At 41.3% G+C, this 24,619-nt stretch overlaps 3 protein-coding genes across 6 annotated transcripts in view; 1 reads left to right on the plus strand and 2 right to left on the minus strand.

The window, feature by feature from the left end:
• LOC107569318 (myelin regulatory factor-like protein) overlaps positions 1 to 16,172 on the minus strand; it is a 46,739-nt gene extending 30,567 nt beyond the window's left edge. Inside the window, exons 1-5 of the mRNA XM_016255380.1 lie at positions 16,111 to 16,172; positions 14,433 to 14,520; positions 14,246 to 14,307; positions 13,764 to 14,163; positions 13,571 to 13,674 (exon numbers count right to left, since the gene is read on the minus strand). Coding sequence (XP_016110866.1) covers positions 13,571 to 13,674; positions 13,764 to 14,163; positions 14,246 to 14,307; positions 14,433 to 14,520; positions 16,111 to 16,156 — 700 coding nt within the window. The 5' untranslated portion in view covers positions 16,157 to 16,172. The remainder of the gene's footprint in view (positions 1 to 13,570; positions 13,675 to 13,763; positions 14,164 to 14,245; positions 14,308 to 14,432; positions 14,521 to 16,110) is intronic.
• Positions 1 to 24,619, plus strand: part of LOC107569319 (gastrula zinc finger protein XlCGF57.1-like) — a 190,339-nt gene that overhangs the window by 74,423 nt on the left and 91,297 nt on the right. The window lies entirely within an intron of this gene.
• Positions 21,840 to 24,619, minus strand: part of rab3ip (RAB3A interacting protein (rabin3)) — a 58,398-nt gene continuing 55,618 nt past the window's right edge. For all 4 annotated transcript variants that reach the window (XM_016255387.1, XM_016255386.1, XM_016255385.1 and 1 more), the window contains 2 exons: positions 22,413 to 22,482; positions 21,840 to 22,329 (listed from right to left, as the gene is read on the minus strand). In XM_016255387.1, coding sequence (XP_016110873.1) covers positions 22,250 to 22,329; positions 22,413 to 22,482 — 150 coding nt within the window. In that variant the 3' untranslated portion in view covers positions 21,840 to 22,249. The remainder of the gene's footprint in view (positions 22,330 to 22,412; positions 22,483 to 24,619) is intronic.

Genomic DNA, 24,619 nt, shown 5'->3' on the forward strand with positions numbered 1-24,619 from the left:
CACATGACACCGGGGAGAGAAAATGGCTAATTGGGCCCAATTTGGACATTTTCACTTAGGGGTGTACTCACTTTTGTGGCCAGCGGTTTAGACATTAATGGCTGTGTGTTGAGTTATTTTGAGGGGACAGCAAATGTACACTGTTATACAAGCTGTACACTCACTACTTTACATTGTAGCAAAGTATCATTTCTTCAGTGTTGTCACATGAAAAGATATAATAAAATATTTACAAAAATGTGAGGGGTGTACTCACTTCTGTGAGATACTGTAGCTGTGTCCTGGGTTTCCGACCAAACAAAGGGCTCGTCCTTTTTCAGGAGGGAGGTAAGTGGTCGTGCGATGTCAGCGTAGTTTTCAATGAACTGTCTTGAGTAATTGCACACCCCCAGAAAGCTTCGCAGTTCAGAAACGGGTGTCGTTATGTTTTGGATTTGGGTGCGGCTGGACTGTGGTTCGATGCCATCTCGTCCGACGAGCAGGCCGACATAGTTCACTTTGGTTTTATATCATTGTCCTTTGTGGAGGGTGATTTTCGCTCCTGCCGTTGCCAGCTGGTTCAGGACATGATCGATTTCTTCGAGGTGGTCTGCCACATTCGAGCTTTTCAGAAGAACATCATCCAGGTAAACGAGGTTGCCTCTCGTTCTGGCATCAGGGCATGCTTTGTTTAGGAAGATGTTGAATTCAGCTGGTGAGTTGGCATAGCCAAAGGGACACCGTGTGAAGGTGTATTGTCGATTGGCAAAGGTGAATGCCAGCTTGTGTTGGTCATCAGGGTGGACCGGGATCGTCCAAAATCCAGAGGCGACGTCCATTGTGGAAAGGATCGTTGAGCCTTTGATTTTGGGAATCTCTTGGGCCAACTGAGTCATAGGCCATCGCGATAAGGATACTTGCTGGTTTAATTTGCGATAGTCAATGGTGGGTCGCCATTTGCCGTTGGGCTTTATAACTAGCCATATCGGGGCAGAGTACGTGCTGTTACAGGGGCGGATGACCCCCTTTTCCAACATGGAGTCTATGATTTTTTTGCACTTCCTCATATGACGCTATTGGAATCTTGTACTGTCGCACAAATGTGGGTGGCGCTTTTGGGCTTGTCGGGATGCGCACCGTGTGGATGTCGGTCAGGCCACAGTCCAGGGAGTCCTTTGTGAAGGAGTCCTTGTACTTGTACAGAACCTCTTTGAGTCCTTGGCGATCTGCGTCCTTGTGGAGGGCATCCGCCTCACTCAGGATCTGTTGGATTTGTGCATTGAACCCGGCGTAGTGTTCCTCCATTGTTGAGTCATTTGAGGGGCTCTGGGCCTTGATGGTCACCTGTGTAGGTGATTCTGTCGCAGGCTATGTTGACACGGCGTAGACAGCGAGGTGAGTGTCATCTGTTAGTTCTGAACGGCAGACGCTTTCTCTGGATACTGGCAGAATAGAAGTGATGGCAATGATTTCATGGGGTTTTGTGAATGCTACGGTGTCATTGTATTCGTCTGACATTAGCTGGGCTGGTATGGGGCCTATGACAGGTACTGTTAGTTCAAAGTCGTGGAACGCCTGGTTGATGAGCCATCCCAGGTGACTGGATTTGAGAACGTGGATGTCTTTGGATGTACAGTTGTTGAACAACACATACACAGCACGAGATGACACTTCAATGAGAGGTGTGGCTTCCAAGGTCAGTCCTAGTCTTAGGCAGGTCCTGGAAGATTGGAAGAAGCCTAGCTTACTACTGAGAGTTTGGCCAGGTCGCATGCTGAGGCGGACGCTGACACTCTTGCTGTAGGCAGGTATTGTAGCTTCTTAATCATTGATCATGGCGCATGTGTTTGGCATTGTTTGACCAGATCGAAGGTTCTTGAGGTTGACTGCAGTGGTCAGTTGTCGCGACAGGGGAGCCTATATGACATCGTTCATGATGTCGACACAGGCATTGAGCCAGACTGTGACGAGAGGGGCGGGGCCGAGAGCCGTGGGAACGGAGCGAGGCCGGTGGAGCAATTGCGAATGCGCCACCGGCCTCGCTCCGTTCCCACGGCTCTCGGCCCCGCCCCTCTCGTCATACAGACCATGACGTCTGCTCCAATGTAGATGTCATGAGGTAGGTTGAGGACAACGAGGAAGTAGTGACTCAGGTGTCTGTTGTTCCATCGTATGTCCACAGCGCAGATGATTTTGGAGGTAGCCATAGTTATCGACCAGGGACTGAGAGAGAAGCGGTTGTGTCTTGAGACATGTGGGAGGCTCTGCTGTCTTTGTTTCAATACTCTGAAAAGCTTCAGGCTGATAGCAGAGTTCTCTGCCCACAGGGCTAGTGCTGTGTCAGAATGTCGTGGACATTTATGGCAGTCATGATTCGAAGGGGGCCCGAGTCTGAGTCCGGCGCCTGCAGTGAGCAGAGGGACTTGCGTCCATATCTTTAGGTGCTTGAAGTCTATTAAGGGTTCAAAGCGATTAATCAGGTCTTTTCCAATGAGGAGTGGATACGTGTTTGGTGGTGAGACGTATACTGGGTGAACGAGGTCCATTGGTCCCCCAGTTAGGTGAATTGGGGCCATATGTTTTAGTTGTAGGCCCGTGTGGGAGCTGTCTTTGTTTCAATACTCTGAAAAGCTTCAGGCTGATAGCAGAGTTCTCTGCCCACAGGGCTAGTGCTGTGTCAGAATGTCGTGGACATTTATGGCAGTCATGATTCGAAGGGGGCCCGAGTCTGAGTCCGGCGCCTGCAGTGAGCAGAGGAAAGGGTCCAGGTTCTTGCTGCTTGGAGTTGAGCTTGGCCCTGGCCCTGGTTTTGACATTGCATCATTAGTCAGTGAAGGGGCAGCGGTGTCTGTGGCTTGACACTGCGACTCGTTGGAGTCTACTGACTGGAAGGGCAGAGGCTTGCGGACTTGCGTCCATATCTTTAGGTGCTTGAAGTCTATTAAGGGTTCAAAGCGATTAATCAGGTCTTTTCCAATGAGGAGTGGATACGTGTTTGGTGGTGAGACGTATACTGGGTGAACGAGGTCCATTGGTCCCCCAGTTAGGTGAATTGGGGCCATATGTTTTAGTTGTAGGCCCGTGTGGGAATATGCTTGAAGGTTTAGCTCGCACCTTTGGAGTTTGAGGGGTCCGTTAGACCTCTTTGTTCTCTCTTGGACTTTTTCAAGGAGTTTGGTCGACATTAGGGTGACGTCAGCCCCTGTGTCGAGAAGAGCATTGACTTTGATGTGGCGTTCGATGATGATGGAGAGGTAAAACTTTCTTGCTATACCTTTCTCAATGAGGTCGCCCAGGAGTTGAGGGACTGGAGTTTGGGATGAGACAGGTAGGATGTCAGGACTGATCTGGTGTTCTTCGGAGGAGTGGCAGACGACCAAGTCAGCACTTCCAGGAACTTGAGTGGTTTCGTCAGCAAGTGTTTGTTGGACACTGCTGTGATCTGGAGCATCAGGTGTTGAGTTAATGTCTAACTCTGTTGCTGGGTTTTCAGGTAGGATTTTTTGTCCATCTGAAGTTAGGGTGGTTACGGTTTTCTGAGAGTGAGGTGAAGGAGTGCTGTTCTCTGTGGCTGGTTGGGTCAGCTGGTCACTGCCTTCTTGTCTGGCTGCTAGTCAGGCTGAATCTGGTTTCTCTTTCTTTTCCCACTTCCGATCCTCCTCCTTTCGTTGGAAGAACTCTTTCATCATCATCTTCTTGTGAGTCGAAACACGGTGATGTCTTTTGTTCTTGTGTGGATTCAGTTTGAGCTCGGTCAGCTTGGAATCTTTGTGAATTCTTTCGTCGATTCCTTGGGCTGATTGCTCCAGGGTGTGTTTGTCGTTTTCCCTTGGAGTTTCCATTGGATTCCCACAAGTTTTTCCCTCTTGAGTTTCCAAATGAGCTCGGTTGGTTCCACGATCTCTCCCAATGATTCTCATGAGGCCTTGATTGGTCCCAAGACTTCTCCCAGTGACGTCCAGGTGAGCGTTGTCGTCCACGCAGTCCATCCCAGCGGTCATACCTCTGTTTAGGTCGGGTACCAGCATGGGAGTCCCGCTCTGTGTTGGGCGAGGGTGCATTCCACTCTCTGGGTGGCGGCTTGGCGCTGTCTTGGCATTGAGCGCCCTCTAGAGCCAGCCCTTGACTTTGAGTGTTGAAGTCAAGAAATGCTGGGGTTTTGGCGCCCTTTTCTGAGGCAATCTTTTGTTTGCCGTAGGCTTTCTGTGCCAAGTCTAGCAACTGCTGAGCATTCATTGTTCGTGGACATGCGAGAACGCCAAGATGGTGGCTTACTCCAGGATGGAGGTTTCTTAGGAAGAGAGTTTTGAAGTTCAGGTCGTCCTCCATGTCAGGTTCGTTGCGAGTTCCGAAGTATGCTCATCTGAGACGACTGTAGTAGGCTTGAGGAGGTTCATGACGTCCTTGTCTCGTCTCCAGGGCAGCCACTAGTCCTTGTTCGGACTCAGGGTCGGCAAACTCTTTAATGAGAGCTTCTAGGAGCAGTTGGTAATCAGTCTTTGTGTGAGCAGGCTGCCGGTCCAGGAAACTGCGCACTTCAGGGCTGGAGGTTGTTCGGAGCAAATAGAGTCTATCTTTGTCAGTGACGTTAGGTCTCATTTCCAGATGGAAATCAATATCTTGGAGATAAGCTTGGACATCCTGGCTGCCTGGCACACTTGGGGTGAATTTGCCAATGTTCCTGGCGAGCTTGTCGAGGTCTTTTATGTCCAAACCGTGCGACGTGACATGACGTGACATGAGGCCAAGTATGGTGACCCATACTTGGAATTAGTGCTCTGCATTTATCCCATCCAAAGTGCACACACACAGCAGTGAACACACACACACCGTAAACACACACCCAGAGCAGTGGGGAGCCATTTATGCTTTATTTATTTATGCTTTATGCTTGCTCAAAGGCACCTCAGTCATGGTATTGAAGGTGGGAGAGAGCGCTGTACATTCACTCCCCCCACCTACAATCCCTGCCGGTACAAGACTCGAACCCACAACCTTTGGGTTACGAGTCCGACTCTCTAACTATTAGGCCACGACTTCCCTAAGTTCCTCTTCCCTAAGTTCCCTAAGTTCCTCAGAGGGAGATGGTGAATGTTTCATCACTGCCCCTCCCCCTTTTGCTCATGCGTCAGTCCAGAAACAGGTGACCCAGTCCTGCTCGGCAGGGGTCGTGTCCTTGACGGCTCACGGTGCAATTCGTAGGCATTTTTGAGTTCCTCTCTGAAACTATCAGATTCCTCTTTAATGTAGTCGAGCTGTCGTGTTAGGCGGCTGATCTCGTTTCTTGACTCATCCAGGTGAGTTTCAAGGGCTTTGATTCTGCTGTTCTTGTCTCTGAAGTCAATTTTGAACCGACGTTCTCAAGTTTCACAAATACCTGTTCAATTGCTAAAGTTCTCTGCTTTATGATTTCTCCACAGGCAAAATCCCAGCAAACAGACGCAGTAGTCAAATTAGCAGAAAGCAGCAGAGAGACAGCGAAGAAGAAGGAGAGTGAGGATTTGTTCCCAATGTTAGAACGAATAACAAGGTTGACAGCGTGGTGGTGCTGTTGAGTCGATACACTTAGGGGTTTGGTTTTGCTGTGTTAGCAGGATAAAACTAACTAACCTAAGTATTGAGTAAAACCCTAATTTTCTTTTGGGGTTTTACTAACTGGATGGGCCAGTGCTCTTATAAACTAGGCTTGGTGGTGAGTTAAATTGGTCCAGTGGAGTCCAGTGGCAGGGCCCACTGCTTGAGCACACCAAGTGAGCTCCTGTAAGGTCACCGGACACTCCGTCCTCACATACTGCAGTGAGCCTCTCAAACAGCTACGGCTTTTAGCACAACCGGGCAACACTCGGGTGAGGCGCGTCAACGACTAACTGGCCTGAAAAGAGAATGGGGCTAAGCCCTGCAAGCTACCCACCGTAGTCTGACGTACCTCGTCAATAGCCGACAGGGTGGTATATCCAAACCTTCGCCCAGTTAGCCTTTGTTGACTCCTCCTCCGATGCCCGATTGCTGATGCCTCACTGTGTGCCTTCACTTGCAATACTAGGACGGAAATATTTGGTTTCACCCCCAGCCCACACCAGGTTACTTCAGAACAGGTGGCTCTGCTCACTTTGACTCACCAAGACAACCGTCACTTCAACGACCAAGCACTAGGGGGCGCACAACCCACTAACAGGCTTAAGCCAACGGGAAAACCTATGAAAATTTGCACTGAGTTAATTAATTAGCTGAAGGATAGAAAGGACGGCCTAACAGGTGGAACCAGAACTTGATTGCAAATGAAATTCGAATTTCAAATTAGAAATTATAGTTAATGATTAAAATTTTAGGATGTCATCATTAAAATTGATAAGAGCAATTATAATTGAGTTATAATTCAATAAGTATCATTGAAGAAGGGAAGCCCAAACCCTAATTAACCAATGCTGAAATTAAAATTTCAGGGCAATAATGATAGTTAATGATCAAAACCCAATGATGTTTGTCATTCAAATTATAAGAGCAATTACTATTAAATGAATCAGTAAGTATCTCGAAGCAGGGTAACCCAAACCCTAATGAGCTACAGATGAAATTAAAATTTCAGGGCAATAATGATAGTTAATGATCAAAACCCAATGATGTTTGTCATTTAAATTATAACAGCAATTACCATTAAATTAATCAGTAAGTATCTCGAAGCAGGGTAACCCAAACCCTAATGAGCTACAGATGAAATTAAAATTTCAGAGCATTATTTGACAGTTAAGGATTAAAATCTTAATGATGTTTGTCATTAAAATTATCAGAGCAATTACAATTGAACTGATCAGCAAATATTGTTGCAATATGGAAACAGGAACTGTAATTAATTATTAAATTAAATTAAAATTTCAAATCTGTAATTAATTATTAAATTAAATTAGAAATTTTGAATCCCTAAGGATAGCAAGTTACTAATACCTACTGATGTTATTACAATCATATAATTATTATATTAATTATAATTAAATTAATCCGTACCACCTTAATTACTTACAAATGCAATTAAAAATGTCAGAGCCCTATTGATAGTTAATGATTAAAAATTCTAATGTTGTTGTCATTAGATTATAAGAGCAATTATAATTAAATTAATCAGTAAATATTGTTGCTATGTGGAAGCAGGAACTGAAATTAATTTATGAAATTAAATTAAAATTTCAAATCTGTAATTAATTATGAAATTAAATTAATGATTTCAAATCAAATTAATAATATCTACTGATGTCACTAAAATTATAAGAGCAGTTATGGAATCAATCACAACGTAGCATTAAAGTAATGAGGACGAGAACCATAATTAATTGTTAATAAAACAACAGCGTTCAAACTGGTATAGTAAACAAGCTGAAGGGGGAAGGACAAACCTTTAAACGACCATGATTAAAACTAGCAGTGAGATCGCTAATCTGATGGTTGGTTAAAATCGCGTACAGTAAGGTTTATTAAGTTTGCATCTGTCAACGTTCTTTTCAATGGGAGGAGAGGAGAAGAAAGATAAGATGAATAAGTGTAAAAGAGAGATAAAAATGAGTAATTGATGTAACTGATTACATTTCAACACTTCAAAACATGCTGCAAAATACACTGCATTCAAACCAGTAGGCTACAAAATGCTAGGTGCTAACCGCTAGCCTTCTATGCTAATAGCTTTGCCTAGGCTTCAATGCAAACTCATTAACTTCAGTTAGCTTAGCTCATGCTAGGCTTATTTGTTTACAAACTGCTCAAAAATGGAGCTGGTGGACTGCACTTGCGCACTTGAAAGTTACTCCGGAAAAGGTTCCTTAGAACTTCCGGGTTATGACAACGTACCCTGCAATAAGTTAGCATGTGCTACACACAGTCTATGGTTATACACATTTTAAGTACATCACAGGAGATAAAAATAAAAAAAACACTATTGAGGTTCTTATCTTACAGCGCTGAACAATCTCAACTCATTAGAGTGAGGTAAATTAATCTACAGATTTTCTGTAATTAATACAATAACGTTATTGTAGATCTCGGCGGATCTAAGCACTTTGTGTTAGTCTATTTATACAGACAAAGACACATGGGGATTTAACCACAATTCAAGATTTCACATTTCTCCCATAAAATAACGTTCGGACACTCTCTTCTGAGCGCCGCGTTTCAAGTTCACTAGTTTTTAGTGAATAAATGGCAGAGGAGTATCAGTTAGCTAATCTAATATTCTCAAACCAGGGAGATACATAACGTTAGCATAGTTAGGTCAGAAGTGGGACACGCACTACAAATCAAACTATGAAGGCCTTTTGAAAGAAAGGAAAATGAGGAACACGCTTGCTTCTTTCTTGTGCGCTTTCAAAGCGACTTAATCTGTTTTAGCAGACAACATTTAAATGTTAATTATTTACTGCAGTTCACATCTTTAAACAACAACTCGCGTTGCACTTCATTCATCCAAAACGCTCTGCCATGCCATAATAACAGGTACAATAACACACAAAACTCTGTTCCTCTATCTCTGATCTATTTCTTCCGGTCAAAAATAGAACAAATACACAAAATGACTTGGTGTTATGAATTTCTTTAAGTCAAATTTGCCCGCTGTTTTACTCCACCATGATATGTAGTACTTTAAGGATTTAGCTTTTAGGGAATCGATTCTTAAAGATTCGATGTTGATTTCTTCAAGTTGATCTGATTCAAAATTTAGAGCTTATACTTTATCAACGGTTCGTCCAGCGAGCATTAAAATCAGTATATCTTAACAATTCTGTTCATATTACTTCGTGGCCAGGGACAACACAAACAAAATGGTAATCTTATTAATTTTGAGCAAGGTAACAAAGGATCTGGGCAAAGTTTGATTTTAAAATACACGACACAAGACAATACTTCTTTATAAATGAAACAAAAGTTTATTCGCTATTCTATGGCACATTAAACTAAGCTAAAACACACACACACACATACAAACAAAAGGTTCAGGAAATGAGTTGCTGCGTTTGCATGAAGTTCCCAAAGTTCTAATACTCGTTTTCTACGAGCTCTTTAAATTCAACCTGAGAAAACTCTTAAAAGCAGAGACTTGGCTTATCTTTAGAATCAGAATCAGAATGAGCTTTATTGCCAGGTATGTTTACACATACAAGGAATTTGTTTTCATGACAGAAGCTTCCACAGTGTAACAGAATGACAGTGACAGAACAAAAACACAGATAATAAAAATAATTGCTGTTAATAGTGTTCATGGTCTGTTAGATTACGTCTTTAATTGATTTTCCGTACATTTCTGCCATATGTACCGATGTTACGGCTGTGAGCGCTTTGTAGTGCAATCAATAAGGCGGAAGAACCAAAGATCCAGAGAGCAAGCAGCAAGCCAAGACGGCTTTGTGTCCAGTTTTAAGCAGGCTGATTTTGGTCCATCCCAGAAGCGATTGTTCCAATCAGATATTGTTGCAGGGCCTTAACCACGCCCCATACTGTTCCTTTGTCATGCACGAATCACATGCTCCCCGTGGGAAGTATTTCTGCAGGTTTTAATAACTTCTTATAAAAGTATTATCACCAGAGAATGATGCTGAATATCATTTTTTCATTCACGCCAATGTTCTGCGAATGAAAACAAGCTTTCATTCAACACTAAACTTCACATATCTTACACACATATTAAATGCTTTATCTGCTAAAAGGAAAAGTTATAAGGCAAAGATTAAAATACCATAGGTTCCAATAACACATCAAACAGAAAGCATATTATTTGGGAGTGTATTGCCCTTTTATACTTTTAAATTATTTTAAATGATTGTCTTTTAAAATCGTCATGCAAGGTTCTGTTTCTTTTGTTGTAAGAAAAGAACGCGAGTCAGTTGGGTTTCAGAAGGGCAGGAACCAGGTGGTCAAGAGTCATGTGATAGTCACGTATAGATCCTGTGTTTGCAGGCCTGAGGGCGTCAGTTAATTTACTTGTCCTTTTCCTGTTGGATATAATAGTTCCATACATTGTGCGATCACAAGGTATCTCTCAACTATATGTTGTGAAATAACTTTTTAGTCCTTGATACAAAAGATCTCTGTTGTCTCCTGATTGGATTAGCTTTTCATCACTCTTCCAATTCTTCTGAGGAGATAACGACAAGGGTTGACAGGAAGTCGACCCAGAATATTGGCGTCATGTGATGGGGTGATTAGTTTAGACCTCATGGTGGTTGAGAGGGGGGGGAGATATTTAGACTCTCCTGGATTATGTCTGTGCAATAGTTCACGTGGTGAATCCATAGTTTATTTGGGTCTGTTCTCGAACAGAGATCCTACACAAATTACATATGCAAAATACCATGCTCTAAGACAAAGAGTCGTAAACTTTCCCTCCAAAAGTGAAAGTCACCATTGGCTCTGTGACCTCCCGGAGGTGTGAGCTCAATAGGAGGCTCTCACATCAGTGACCCGCCTCAGTCAGTCTGCAGTTCTGTTAGATTCTGAGAAGATGAGGATGTGAGCTAGAACGCTTCTGTAACCCTTAAGTCTGCGCCAGGCTTTGGCCTTGTCTTTACATTCACCAACGATCCTTGGATCTCAGCTGACGTCTCTCTTAGCTCTTCATCATCTTCATCTGGAAGAAAATTCTCCCGACCACCACAGAGTCAGAATAACATATTTTTGGAGTTCATCACTGTTCAAACCCGGAAGAAGGTGATCACGACTCCTACACCACCGAACCTCCAAACCATCAAGACTTTCACCCGAGACTGTATCCGGACGCTCGTTCCAGGCCAAGGCAATGCAAGTATCGTACATTTAACTAAACGAAACAGAGGTGTAGTATAAGCTGTAGACCCCATTCTAAAACGGCGCTGATGGTTTCACTCAGGTGGTTAACTGACTCATTTTCCATAGCTTCATTCCCTGTTCTTCTAATGATCTCTTTCATCCACTTCGCTCCCCTTTTGTATGTACGCGTGAGTGTATGTATGTATGTTTGTTTGTTTGTTAGACTAGTTTGTGTTAGTGTTTAGTTAATAAAACTCTTGTGCACAAATTACACAAGTTTCTGATTCTGCCTTGCAAATTAATGTCCCTTTACGATTTCGATCCTTGCTACATGTTCTAATGCATTAATACTGTATGAAAGTATTTTCTGTGGCCACGGAAATATCCTTTCCTAAAGTTGATATGAACTTACACTGAATGTTCGCTGGATGAACAGATTAGTTGAGGGCAATTTAATTCTGCTACAGTTACTACTGGCAGCTGATATAAATAATTGTAATTAATCATAATTAACTGTAATTATTTATATACATTTCCCTTTTAAGCTAATTTGCTACAACTAATTACACAACATTTCACCACATAAATAATTAAGGCAATAACAGATATTGATTTATGACGAAAATGTTTTATAATCTTACCAGTTTGTTTGTTATATCTTATAATTCATTAGTGTACAAAACAATCGTTGCTAAATGGCAGCAGCTGCGTTTGCATGAAAAGAGAGAGTGAGTCAGCGATACCAGGATGACATAATTAAAAAATTGTACACATAATATTGAATTGAGTTTTAATATTTTATTAGCTAATCAAACGCAAAGCTTCCACCAAGAAAAGCTGTTTCTAGCAAGCGTATAGCGCCAACTTCAGTTACCCGGATGAGCCTGTGTTGTCAGCTTTTACCAGTTGTTATCGAGGAATAACATACCTCGGAATGTCAGGGCTGGCCAAACAGAATCATGTATTCCACAGAGCTGTGTAATAATACAACTTAACCCTCAGGGAAGATGATTGGGTTGAAACCAGATCCACAAAGCTTCATGTGCAACATCCTCTAAACGAGTCAGTCGTTTCTGTGAAATATTGTTACAGACATGCATTGCAACTCCTCCTCCCCCACTGCCCTCATGATCTGGCCGGTGCAGTGAATATCCATGAAAATGTACATATGGATCTGGAATATCAACATTGTTTCTTACACGGCAATAATAGCTGAATTATTGTTCACTGCTATACTGTGCAGCTCATCGAATTTATGGCGTAGAGAACGCACATTAGAAAGAAGAAAACCAGGCATAGATGACTTTCGTTTATGTTGACGTATATGTATATTTATGTGAATTACATTTTCAGGATGACAGCAACGGGCAGATGTAAACAGTCTTTGCTTAGTCAGCTTAGACAGTTCCTTCTATAGTTTGACATAAAACTGGACGATTACCAACAAATTGGACGAATAAAGTTTTTTCCCAGCTTTCTTACCCCTTGGTCGAGATCTGAGACATAAGATTCCATTGAGTTGTAGTATGGACTTAACTTCAAAGGCCAAAGGTGAAGAACATTTTCTCAACCTTCTTAAAAAGGGAAAATTACTCACAAATCCGGCTTGTATCATTGCTGCCAAGGGGAAGAAAGTAACATAACTTACATTTTACACTTAACTTAAATTTTACAGTTATATCCTTTTCACTAAATGGTAGAATACACTGTGAGTTTTTCCACTTTGCATAAAGGTTGGACCTGACAACAAGCAAACATCCTTTAGTGAAGCGAAAACCTCACAGACGTAATTGAACAAGCACCAACATGTGCATGCTTGCCAAACAGGTGGAGCACGTAGACTGCTGCAGGAAGACACGTTGACACGTCCGCCATCTTGGAACAGTCAACGTGTCATCACTCACAGTAAAAATCCACTTTTACTGAGTTTTCCAAGAATCACAACATTGCACATCCTCTGGTTGTAAAAACTACTGAGATTTAGATCGATAATTTTTCACAGGTGATATGTTGATTTGTGTTTTAGCTTAATATTACAGTATATGGTATATGTGTTTACTCAATATTACAGGTTTTTCAACTGTAAACTTTTTATGTCATGTTAGCTAACGTCTTGTATTGTGTTAGTTTAGCAAACTTATCTGCTGAAGTCTATAGATATTTATACATGCATATAACAACAGTTGCATATGCAGTCAACCTACTCTTGAGTGTTCACGGACCAGCTTTGACCACTCCAACATGGCGGATGGCTTACGTTTTGAGGCCCATAAAAACAGCTGACAATGAGGCATCTATGTACAGTATATATATGTTCACAGCCTCGTGTTTGTAATCATGTTCATGCAAACTATTCTAACTCCAATTTTCAAGTGAAATGTTTTTTTTAAATACTGAAAGAGTGAAACGAGTGATAGAGTGGAATGTTTTGACTGAAAGAGTTGTTGGAAACTTAGTGGTGGTGACATTTATGTGACCGTAGTGTAGTTCATATAAATATTAACATCATGCGTAAGAATCATAAACTTTTGTTGGTCACAATGCTTATTTTCTGCAATAAAACAAAAGCCAATGGAAAATACTATTGGGTTTTTGATGAGGGAACCAGGGCCTACAAAAATACTTAATTACGGCAACACTCTATTAGAATTGGAGCCTAGTAATTCAGACTAAATAATAGGTAGATTTAAACCCCACCTTTTTAAGGCAGACTTGGGTACAGTTCGTGGGAGGTTATTATGCAACAAAGCAACATTTATAGACTGGCAAATAAAACATGGTCACCTCAGATAGGACGAAAATATTCTGCACATGATATAATACTCACCGAATGGTGGTTTGGTCCAAACTGGGTCAGCACACCTGCGCTGCTCTGTGTGCCCCTCAAAAGAGTTTGACCTTCTTCTTTTCTTATTTTCGTGTGAAATATTTCTGTTAAAGCAAGCACTGAAGATTGTGAATATACTGAATGAACTGCATAAAGAAGCAGAACAGCACATGCAGCACACATAAGTCCTTACCCTACATGTTGGTCATGTTTTTGGGTCATATAAGGGTACATAGTCTTTGGGGACATAGTATGGGGCACACATGAGGAGGCCGCAGCAGCATTAGCTGGCATATGTCCTGGCGGAAGACTCATTGGTGGGCACTGAGTATACTGTGTTACACCATGGATAGGTGCATTATGGGACGTGGTTGCCTGTATGTAACTCTCAGATGTGTTGAGACTGTACTGAGGGAGCAAAGCAGATGAAAAGGCTTTGACGTGCTTCCCAAGGGGTCTGCCAACATCATACATGAGTCCTGCACCACCACAGCTCTCTTGTTTCCTGTCTTTGAAGGGAAAGGATAGAGGGATGGTGTCTTCTGATAAGCTATACATGTCCTGGTGGCTTTGTTCAGGAGACCGTCTTGAATCTGGTGAAAAGACAGATGGTTTAATGATTATAACAAATATAAGAACTTCGAGGTTGGGATTTTAGATCAGAGAAGAAATCACCTGGTATTTGTGGTGGAGAACTACGCTCTGATCCTGAATCTGGTGGTGACTCAGGTAACATGCTAAGAAATTAGAAAAACATGCTAAAAAGAAAAAATAACCATGTTCTATGTCAACTTTTAATTTAGAGGAGGTTAAGTGAACTTTACGTGAAAATAGTTTACTTGGAATATTTGAAAGAACTCACAAAGTGGGATCTGTCTCATTGCTCAAATACTGCTCCAGAATACTGGTGTCTACCATGGCACTCTCTAATACACCACTCACATCCTGTCCTGATGGGGGGAAAAAAACTTTAAAATACTTTCTCCTGTTTAAATTTCCCCTCATGTGATGAATTTTGTGAAGGAGGTTTGAAGAAATTAGACTTTTACTTCCTTTTACTCTACTTTTACTTTTATTTTACTCATTGGTTCTATTGCATCAAAGAAGTGGATTGAGCTATCATTTAACATATTGATGTTACCAAATTTGCAACATTAAGTGGCATAAATGTGTGGTCAAATTTACCATGCTCTGCAAAAATTTCCTGGCATTACTTCTCTTGAGGGTGAAAAAGTTCCCCATGCAGATTTAGCTCATTTTCAAGTTGGTCACATGAATTTGCTGTGTTGACCAACAGAAAGCTGCTTGTTTTGAAAGTGACTTCTGTGCAAGCTGTGCTTTATACATTTCAACTACTATTCTGTTGACAATGGACAATGAACCTTTGTTCATGTGACTACACCTTTACATACTGTTTATGTACAGCTAAAATTCTAAAGTGGCTGACACCAGAAGCCTTGCATATTCCAGTTATAAATGGCTGTGACTGCTTACATTAAAATAAGTTGGATAGGAACTGAAGTTGTTTTTTTCAGCATTGAGATCTTTTTGAACAGTGTTTGTAGTTAAGTCCTTCTGGCTTAGACACTTCTGAGAAATTTCCAAGCATCTGCAAACATCTCTCTGTGTCACACATCATCAAATACCTGGACACCACAATAATGCCAAGAAAGTAAATGGTCACAAAGAACCTATTAAAATACACAAACGATCTGGTCCAGCTTCCACTGGCCACCATATCAGATACCTAAAGCATCCACTGACACTCCAAACAAACGGCCCAGGTGATGGACTGCAAAACAAATCCACTCTCGAAGAGCCACTCTAGAGGATGAGGAGAATAAACTTGTGGTGCCTCAGCAAGACAAAACAGGCTTAACTACAATCACCATGATATCAAGAAATGGCACCAGAACCTGAAAATGGCATAAAGGAAAGTCTAAAGGAAAGCACTGATGATATCAAACCCAAACACTCAGTACCAGATTGAGAGAGTTTCATAGCGGACATAAAATCAACACACTGTACAATAATATAATACAAAACTAAAATTCTAGAATTTTAGAAATTATATTCTGTATAGACAAATAAAAAGCAAGGAAACAGTGAACATATGTATGAACGTATGGCCTTGATCTATTTGTTGTTCTAACTGGTTTTATAGATCCATGGCCTTGAACTATTGATGGTAAACTGTACCTACATACTGTGTAGATTACAGCCCCCTATATTAGATATGATATGAAGGCCATGTAAAACACAATCTCCATACAATATTAACATTTATAGCTGTTAATCTACATTGTTTGCATGGCATGATAAATTCATAACAAATTCCTGGTTCGTAACCAGATTTCAGTGTTATGTAATTTTGACAGAAACAATGGATGATATTGACATACAGTACATTAAACGTGAAAAGGTGGTTAAAAATACATACAAAACAATTCCATTACGGCCATACTCCTAACCTGCAAAAGTAGTTGTTTAACTAAGAACATTGTAAGGTAAATCAAGTGAATGTTGTTTAGGTGTCTTACCATTAAAAAACTGCTGCAGAGCCTCATTTTCTCCAAGAACGTCCATTGGATCAACGCCAGGTTTTCTGAAGTTCATTTAGCACCAGTTACGTTAAATTCACTACTGTAAAAGTTCACTGTGTGAACAACATAGGACAGACTGTATCTTAGACATGGAAAGATAGCATGAACTGGCCTAAATACTAATTGCTTCACCTTTCCCCACTTTAGAGAAACTAAGATTGGCAGTCTGTGTCATACTCACAACCACATTGGTTTCCTTTTCATTGTGCTTCTAATGTAATGTGACAAAACAAAATCTCATGATCTCCCATATTGTGCATTCATTTTATACTGGTCCACCTCACAATATGACATTATTGATATATTCAGTAATATTGTTACAATCATTTGGTTCCATTTCCTTCAACAAATATGAAATGCTTCTAAACTTAGACATTACAAAGTCAAAGTAGAACAAAACTGAAATTGTATGCCCTCTTAACGCAAGCTTAAACCGTTCATGGCCTGGAATGGCGGCAGCCATTTTAGCTAATCTGACTCTCCGCCACATACACATCAGATCAACAAAAATATTTTAATTACATTTGTATTATCTTATCATTAAAACCAGCTATCTAAAATCATTACTACAACCTGCTAATATAATAAACATGACGATGCAAATATAGTTAAACTGACCATACCCTTAACTGATAGCAATACATTTTGATTTCATTTATACAAAAAAAAAAGGTTCTACCTTTCCCCCAAAATGTAGATGTTGGTTCTGTTGGTTTCGACCCATTTAGTAAACAGCTCAAGTGTAATCCATCAGTAACTCCAAATACACCATAGATAGATGTATTCTTACATTAAAATAATAATTAATAATGTATATAGAAACAGAAAAAGTGGTTCTTATTCAATGAAAATGGCAGTCGTCGTGCTGTCTCGCATGTACTTTGGTCACTGACCCTAAAGGCAAAATCCACCCACTGCCAAGCAAACACCTGTAGCAGGCCATAAAGGAAGGTTTGCTTTATGAGGTAATCAAACACAGACATGCTATAAGAACCGAAGGGATTGATGGGTGTGTTTCTGTGCAAATAGATCACTGACATCTTGTACACCTGTTCATTTGACAGGAACGAATAATGGAGCAAATGGAGCTTCAACAGCATTAATGATTCAATGAGAGCACCGATTAAATTGAGTGCTTATACTTAGCCAGTCATACAGTTTAACATATAGTTGCAATAACTGTTGTTGCAATGTTTTGTAACCAAGAGGTATTTCATAACAGTTTATGTATTAAGTGTATTTCAGTGGTTTCATAAATGATAAAACAGCAGTATGATTTGCTTGTCCATACATGAATTGCAGAAAATGTAATGCTCTATGAATGGCTGTATGGCTGCCAAGTGAACTAAATGTGGATTTAGCTTTTTTTCAAATATGAAATTAAAACTGTAAAGTGACGCTTATTTAACTAAGCAGTAGCACACAAGAGGCCGTGCATTATAGTAATTGTATCATGCATAAAGGGTGTTCTAAAACCTGCTATGAATGGCAGCAACAGCAGATTGATTAAATACACAAATAATCATAGTTACATTAATATACTTATTAATAACAACCTGAATAAAGGTCAATGACAAATGGTGTCCACGATAAATAAAAGCAACAATCTTTGAACAATCTAGTTAGTCAAGTTCTTAAAATTGAACTCTGTGTTCATGATGGTTTCATTTGGTTTTGAAAAATGTTTACATATATTTTTTCAAGAATTGTTTCAATTTATTGACTCAATTTATGAAATTGTCATATGGTCTAACCACATGTAAAATGTAATAACATATTTTTCCTACACCTTTCATTAGACCGTACAACGCATTTGAGTGTACACATCTTAAGCATTATTATGGGGGAAGCATCAAAGGTTAGTCATTGTCTTCTATTGAGTCTATGGCAAACCATAGAACCACATGGAAAAGTTGTGAAATTTGACAGAAGAGTCTGAACATTAACCATAGCAATTTTATCACAATTGGATTCTCCAACTCAATCCCTCTAGCGTCACCAATTGTCCAAAGTTGCACTCATGTTAATAACTTTTGAACCATGAGGGCTAGAAACAATCCCCCCCCCCTCTGATTCCTTGGCTGCACCATATGACACAGTCTTCCATCTGAAAATTTTCCAGCCATTTTGAATTTTCAAAAAAAAAAAAAACAATTATTAAATAATTCCGTTGTTTTGATACCAGGACAATTGTATCTCCATGAGCGCCAGTTTATGCCAATCATGAGTCAAGTCAAGTCACAGCTGATCTTCCTGAGTCAAGTCAAGTCACAACTGATCTTCATGAGTCAAGTCAAGTCACAGCTGATCTTCATGAGGCAAGGCAAGTCAAGTCACAGTTGATCGTCATGAGTCAAGTCAAGTCACAACAGATCTTCATGAGTCAAGTCAAGTCTCAGCTGATCTGCCAGAGCTTCGTCATGTCTCAGCTGTTCATCCAGGCACGTCACGTCACAGCTATTCATCCAGTCACGTCACAGCACAGCTGATCATCCAGAGTCACGTCACATCACATCTGATCATCCAGAGTCACGTCACGTCTGTTCGCTCAGCGCTCTCAAGCCCTCCAGTTCCTGAACTATTTCCCCAGTCTGTAGCGCTTCCCACAATGGGGATCGCTTTATGGTGTATTTGGGCTGCGTACACCACCACTGAAACTTTAGAGACGGCGGCGGCCACTGTGATGTCTCCCGAGGTGGCGGCTGATGCTGCAGATCCTCCTGAGGTAGTGGCGCACACTGCCGTGTTCCCCGAGGCAATGGTGCCCACTGTAGCTTCTCCAGAAGTGGCGGCCCATGCTGCAGAACCTCCCGAGGTGGCGGTGCTTGCTTCAGCTCCTTGCGCAGTGGTGGCGCCCAGCAATGCACCTTCAGCCTGTCACATCGCGGTCAAAGGAACCGTTAATGAACTCTACCTGTTTCCTGATGTTACTACTGTAGAACCTCCAGAGGTGGCAGCATCCTCTGCAGAATCTCCGGAGGTGTCAGTGGTATCCATCTATGAACTCTGCCTGTCCTATCACAGCTATCATGGCTATGGAGGCCGTCTGCGAATCCTCGTCCTGTCCTGTCATGGCTATGGATGCCGTCTGCGAATCCTCGTCCTGTCCTGTCACGGCTATGGAGGCCGTCTGTGAATTCTTTGCCTGTTCTGTTCCGGCCAAGGAGGCTGTCTGTGAACTCTCTGCCTGTTCTGTTCTGGCCAAGGAGGCCGTCTGTGAATTCTCTGCCTGTTCTGTTCTGGCCAAAAAGGCTGCCTATGAACTCTCAGCCCTGTCCGTCACAGCCAAAAAGGTCACCTGTGAACTCTTAACCCTGTCATGAAAACCATAAATGAACTCTATATTTGCCCCATTACATCTGTCGTTGCCAAAGAGACCCCTAGTGGACAGTCTATCTATCCAGTTTCCCTCAATGAGCCTCATTCTGAATTATCTGTCTGTCCAGCTTCAATCACTGAATTGTCTGCCAATCTAGTGTCACTCAATGCATCCCACAGTGAACTGTCTGTTGGTTTAAATTCTACAGTCAAATCTGGTCTTGAATTGTCTGTCTGTCTTGTTTCAACTGAGTCTGACTGTGAATTGTCTGCCTGTCTAATGTCACTTACTGAAATGTCTACCCATCCAGGTTCAATCAATGCACCCGGTCTTGATCTATCTGCCAGACCACAACTCCCACATGTACCTAATTCTGGATTATCTGTATGTCCTGTTACAGTCCATGAATCTAATATTGAACTGTCTGTCTGTTCAGTCACTCACGATGAAACTAACACTGAGTTTACTGCCCAGTCTGTCACAGCCCAAAAACCCACCTTTAACCCTGTCACTGCCATAGAGAACACTGATGAACTGTTTGCATGTTCTGTTTTCCCTAATGTGTCTGTTGAACCATCTGCCTTGCCAGTCCCAGTCAGTAAGCCTGTTTGTGAACTGTGTGCCTATCCAGCTTCAATCAGTGAGCTGTCTGCCCGTTCAATGGTCACCAGGGGGACTATTGATGAACTTCTTGTGTTCCCTGCCTCGGTCCCTGAGACCATGAATGTACTGCCTGTGCTGTCTGTCTCTGTTTTCCCTAGGCCCCAGTCTCTGCCATGGGTCCCAGGCTCCGTCTGCTCCGCCCTGGTGGGTTCCTGCTCTGTCTGCTCCGCCGTGGAGGTCTTCTGCTCTGCCCTGGTGGGCCTCTGTCCCGTCTGCTCTGGCCTGGTGGTCTTCTGCTCCTCTGTGGTGGTCTTCTGCTCTGTCTCCTCCGGCCTGGTGGTCATCTGCTCCTCCGTGGTGATCTTCAGCTCCATCTGCTATGGCCTGGTGGTCTTCTGTTCTGCTCTAGTGGTCTTCTGCTCCGCCGTGGGTATCTTTGTACCCGTCTGCTCAACTGTGGTGGTCCTCAGCTCCACCTGTTCTGCCGGCCCCACTCTGGCTTCCTGCTTCGCCAGTTCTGCCTTGGTGCTCTGCTCTGCCAACTTTGCCTCAGTCCCCGGTCTCTCCACTTCCACGTTGACCTGGCCCTCCATCCCTCCCCCTGTTCCACCTCTGCTCCACCACCCTCCTGGATTTTACTGTTTTAGGAGCGTCTAGAAGCTGCTCTTTGGGGGCGGGGGGGGCTATGTCACGAATCCTGTCCATGGACTTCCGTTCGATCGCCACCAGAGGTCACCCTTCCGTTACATTGACTCTCACACTACACAAACTGTTGTATGTCATCCCGGACTACATATCCCATCATCCATTGCACTGATTGCACACATCGGTAACCAATCACACATTCACTGTATAACACCCACTCAGATCCTGCTCAAGTGGCCGAGTATTGTTTAGCATTTATCACTGTGATAGCTGATAGCTACTCTACGGAGCCTGCTCTAGTTTTCTTAGTCTAGTTGCCTTGCCTTGCCTGTTTTCCTGGTTCCTGATTCTTGCCACATATCTTGGATTAACCCTTTGTCTTGCTATTTCGCACTGTGTTTGCACCTCGCCTGGACTATTGCTTGTGTACCCTCTTGTCAAGCCCTCTGGATACTGTTCGCCGATCGAAGACCCACACTAGCCCTAGGAATATTCTTTGTCCTGCCTGTGATATACCTGTGTTATCTGACCCTTGCCTGTTTATTGACCACGCTTTTGTAAATAAAGCCTTGCACTTGGATCCGCATGTCTCACGTCTCGTTCGCCCCGTAACAATAAAAGGGCATTAAAATCATTTTATGTGTTAAATTGCATTATGTATTTTTGAATAAATTAATAGATGAGCATCATATATCATAATTATTCTAATATAGCTCATTAACATAGCGGATAAAAGTGTCTTTATATGCATTTTACATGACTTCAACATGGCTTTTCCAACCAGGATGTAGAATGTAGGATCTCTGTCTCGAACAGACCCGAATAAACAATGGATTCACCACGTGAACTATTGAACAGACATATTCCAGGAGAATCTAAAGATCGTAAAAACTATCCCCGTTTTCCAGCTCATGAATGATAAAAACATTGACAGGCAATCAGAATTGGAATTATTATTACATTTTTATAGTTATGGTTATCGTTATACTTATCGTCCTTGATGTGAACGGCCCTTTACAGCAGCAAAAAGTCTTCATGTATCTTCACATGCTGTGGCTCTGAGAAGTCACTAGGACAAACACCAGCATTTACTCTCCTCTGGAGGTGCACAACTTTATTCAGGCTTCCAGAAAGGCACTAAAATCAAAATGAAGGAGGCTAGATGAGACTCATGAGGAAATACACAGTGGTCCGAGAGAATATAGACAGAACATTCCAGATATAACAACACAACAGCACACAGCTAGCTACAGCACTGAACATATCAATCTAAGAGAGGTTGAGACGCGTTTATTTGATTGTTTCATCCTTCATTGTGCAGATTCTTCAGAGAGAACACAACCTCCAGCTACAGTTCATGCTTTAGTGTCTTCTTCTCCTTCTGTTTCAATAAATATAATGAGGTGTGGTGGTCCCTGGGAAGCCACACTGACAGGACTAGTAAACTCCGTCATGTCAAGGAGTGGCCGGGTTAAGACGATGGCGTTCCCATGACTGCGATGGCTCTGTTCACAGTTCATCTTTGTAGTACCCCAACTTGGCGCTGGATATCTCCTTCCGTAGCTGCATGACCTCCCAGAACATCTGCTCTGCTTGGCAAAACAGCAACATGTACGTGTTAGAAGGGAAACTTTCTATAAGAGACTATAAGAGAGATGAATTATTAGTTTACCATCTTGTTGTTTGACAAGTCCTTGGAGGATGTAGCGAATGTAGGTGAAGAAGTTGCAGACAGATGTGATCTGAAGTAGGTAGAGAAGAAAAATGGCATATGAACAAACCTCACTACTACAAATGAGAACAATGCTATGACAACATTCAAAGCATAAAAACGGAATACTTAAAAGCTAACATGGTGAATCTGAAGCCTGTCATATTTCAATCAAAAATCTAAAGAAAAGAAAAAGTAAGCACATGCATACGATTATACTCATTTTAATCAAGCTTTATTATGGTATAACAGGTTTAATTTTCTTTATAGATACCCATTGTTTTTTAAAGATATAATTATGTATTTATTTAATTTGTGATACTGGGGGAAATATCTTAAGATTTATTCTGACAAACATGATCATCACTTGAAGGATTTGATTAATAATGGTCAATTTAAGTTCTAAATGTAGGTTTGGGAAGAGCTCTCCAAACATGGTGAATATAGTTTCTCAGACATTTCTTGCAGGCAGTTTTCTCTCTGTTTCAAAACTATGGGCAGACAAAGTAATGTTTTTTTGCAGAATCTGTTTGTATATCTAAGTGCATTTATTGGTTAAATGTCCAAAATGAAACTGTTTTTCACTAATTCAATTACATTTCTGAACCGCTTGTCATTTATAGGGTTGCAGTGAATCAAATATATTTTTTGTTTGTTTTGTTTAAAACAACCCCCCGGGGGTCTAACGCTATTTCATGCATTCTGAGTTATTTACACCGTTAAAGAGTTGGATTCAAGTCAAGTACTTTTTATTGTCATTCCTCCCTACAGGAAGAAATGAAACACAGTATCTCCGAGAGCATCATAGTACAAAAATAGGGACATATCTAACAATAGCACAATACTAACAATATGGAGCCAGATCAGCCTCAAAAATAATACATTTGCAAAACAAAATTCGTAAATGCACAGCACAATTTACATTTACAAAATCTGATTCGTAAATTCAAAACACAATTCATAAATACATGAGTAAAAGCATAAATATTTCCCCAAATGCTCACACAAATGCATCTTACAAGTTATTAGATTTAGGGGCAATTACTTTTTCACGTAGGGACAGGCAGGTTTAGACAGCTTTTTTCCCTTAATAAAAGAAATCATCATTTAAAAACTGCATTTTGTATTTACTTGCATTATTTTTGTGTAATATTAAAATTTGTTTGATGATCTGAATCTTTTAAGTGTGACAAATATGTAAAAAATTAAAAAAACAGGAGGGGGGCCAACACTTTTTCACACCACTGTATACATTTCTTTAATTAATTTCCATCAACCATTTATGAATGATGTTACATATATTTATGAATCGTTGAATCTGCATTTGCAAATCGCCACATGTGCGTGGACTGCTTTTGAATTTGTGTGCGGTGTTTTTGAGACCTTCCTGGCAGATTCATTAATATCTTTTTTTGGAGGATGTTCCGTTCAGCCAATCGCGGTGAGCTTTTAATCCACCAATCAAAACGCTCTTATGACAGAATGCCAGCAAATAGCGCTGCATTTATAATCTCTAAAAGAAATCTCAGTTCATCTTTATAATATCTCACAAATCTCTGTTATAACACAATAAATATATGCATAATGAATCGTTCATAATGTCTACAATTCGTGTGTTATAATGAGAGGATTCATGAACAAATTTCAGCACTGTATTGCTCAACACTGCAAACAAGTGTTATAGCCTAAATAGAAACTCTACATATGCTTGCACCTGTTAATCGCTTATATTTTATATTAGTTCATGTTGCTTTTGTGCAATAGATGAATAACAATTTATTTGTTTTAGATATTTTATGATTAGATATTTCTATTTTGCGGGAGTCACGTGAATAATTTTATTCTCCCGCATCCTGCACACACACACGAGTCTCTGCACTTGCCTATCAAGTCTTGTCGGGTCTCGCGGGAGCAGGTCTCTAATCCACTGGCACTTGACTCAACAGCGCGTGTGCTACATCCTTTTTACAATCTAGATAAAAAGCATAAGACACTGCATTCTGTCAGCAATGTAACACGGCAGTAACGTATAGCGACCTCGGCTTGTAACTATATACTCTAATTACTATTTTGAAAATTATAACGTATTAAATTACTCCGTTACTAAAAAAGTAATCAAATTACAGTAACACGCTACTAAGTAATGCGTTACTGCCCAACACTGTTAA

This window comes from Sinocyclocheilus grahami, unplaced genomic scaffold, assembly GCF_001515645.1.
Source record: "Sinocyclocheilus grahami isolate Dianchi unplaced genomic scaffold, SAMN03320097.WGS_v1.1 scaffold1333.1, whole genome shotgun sequence".
Classification (NCBI taxonomy): Eukaryota; Metazoa; Chordata; class Actinopteri; order Cypriniformes; family Cyprinidae; genus Sinocyclocheilus; species Sinocyclocheilus grahami.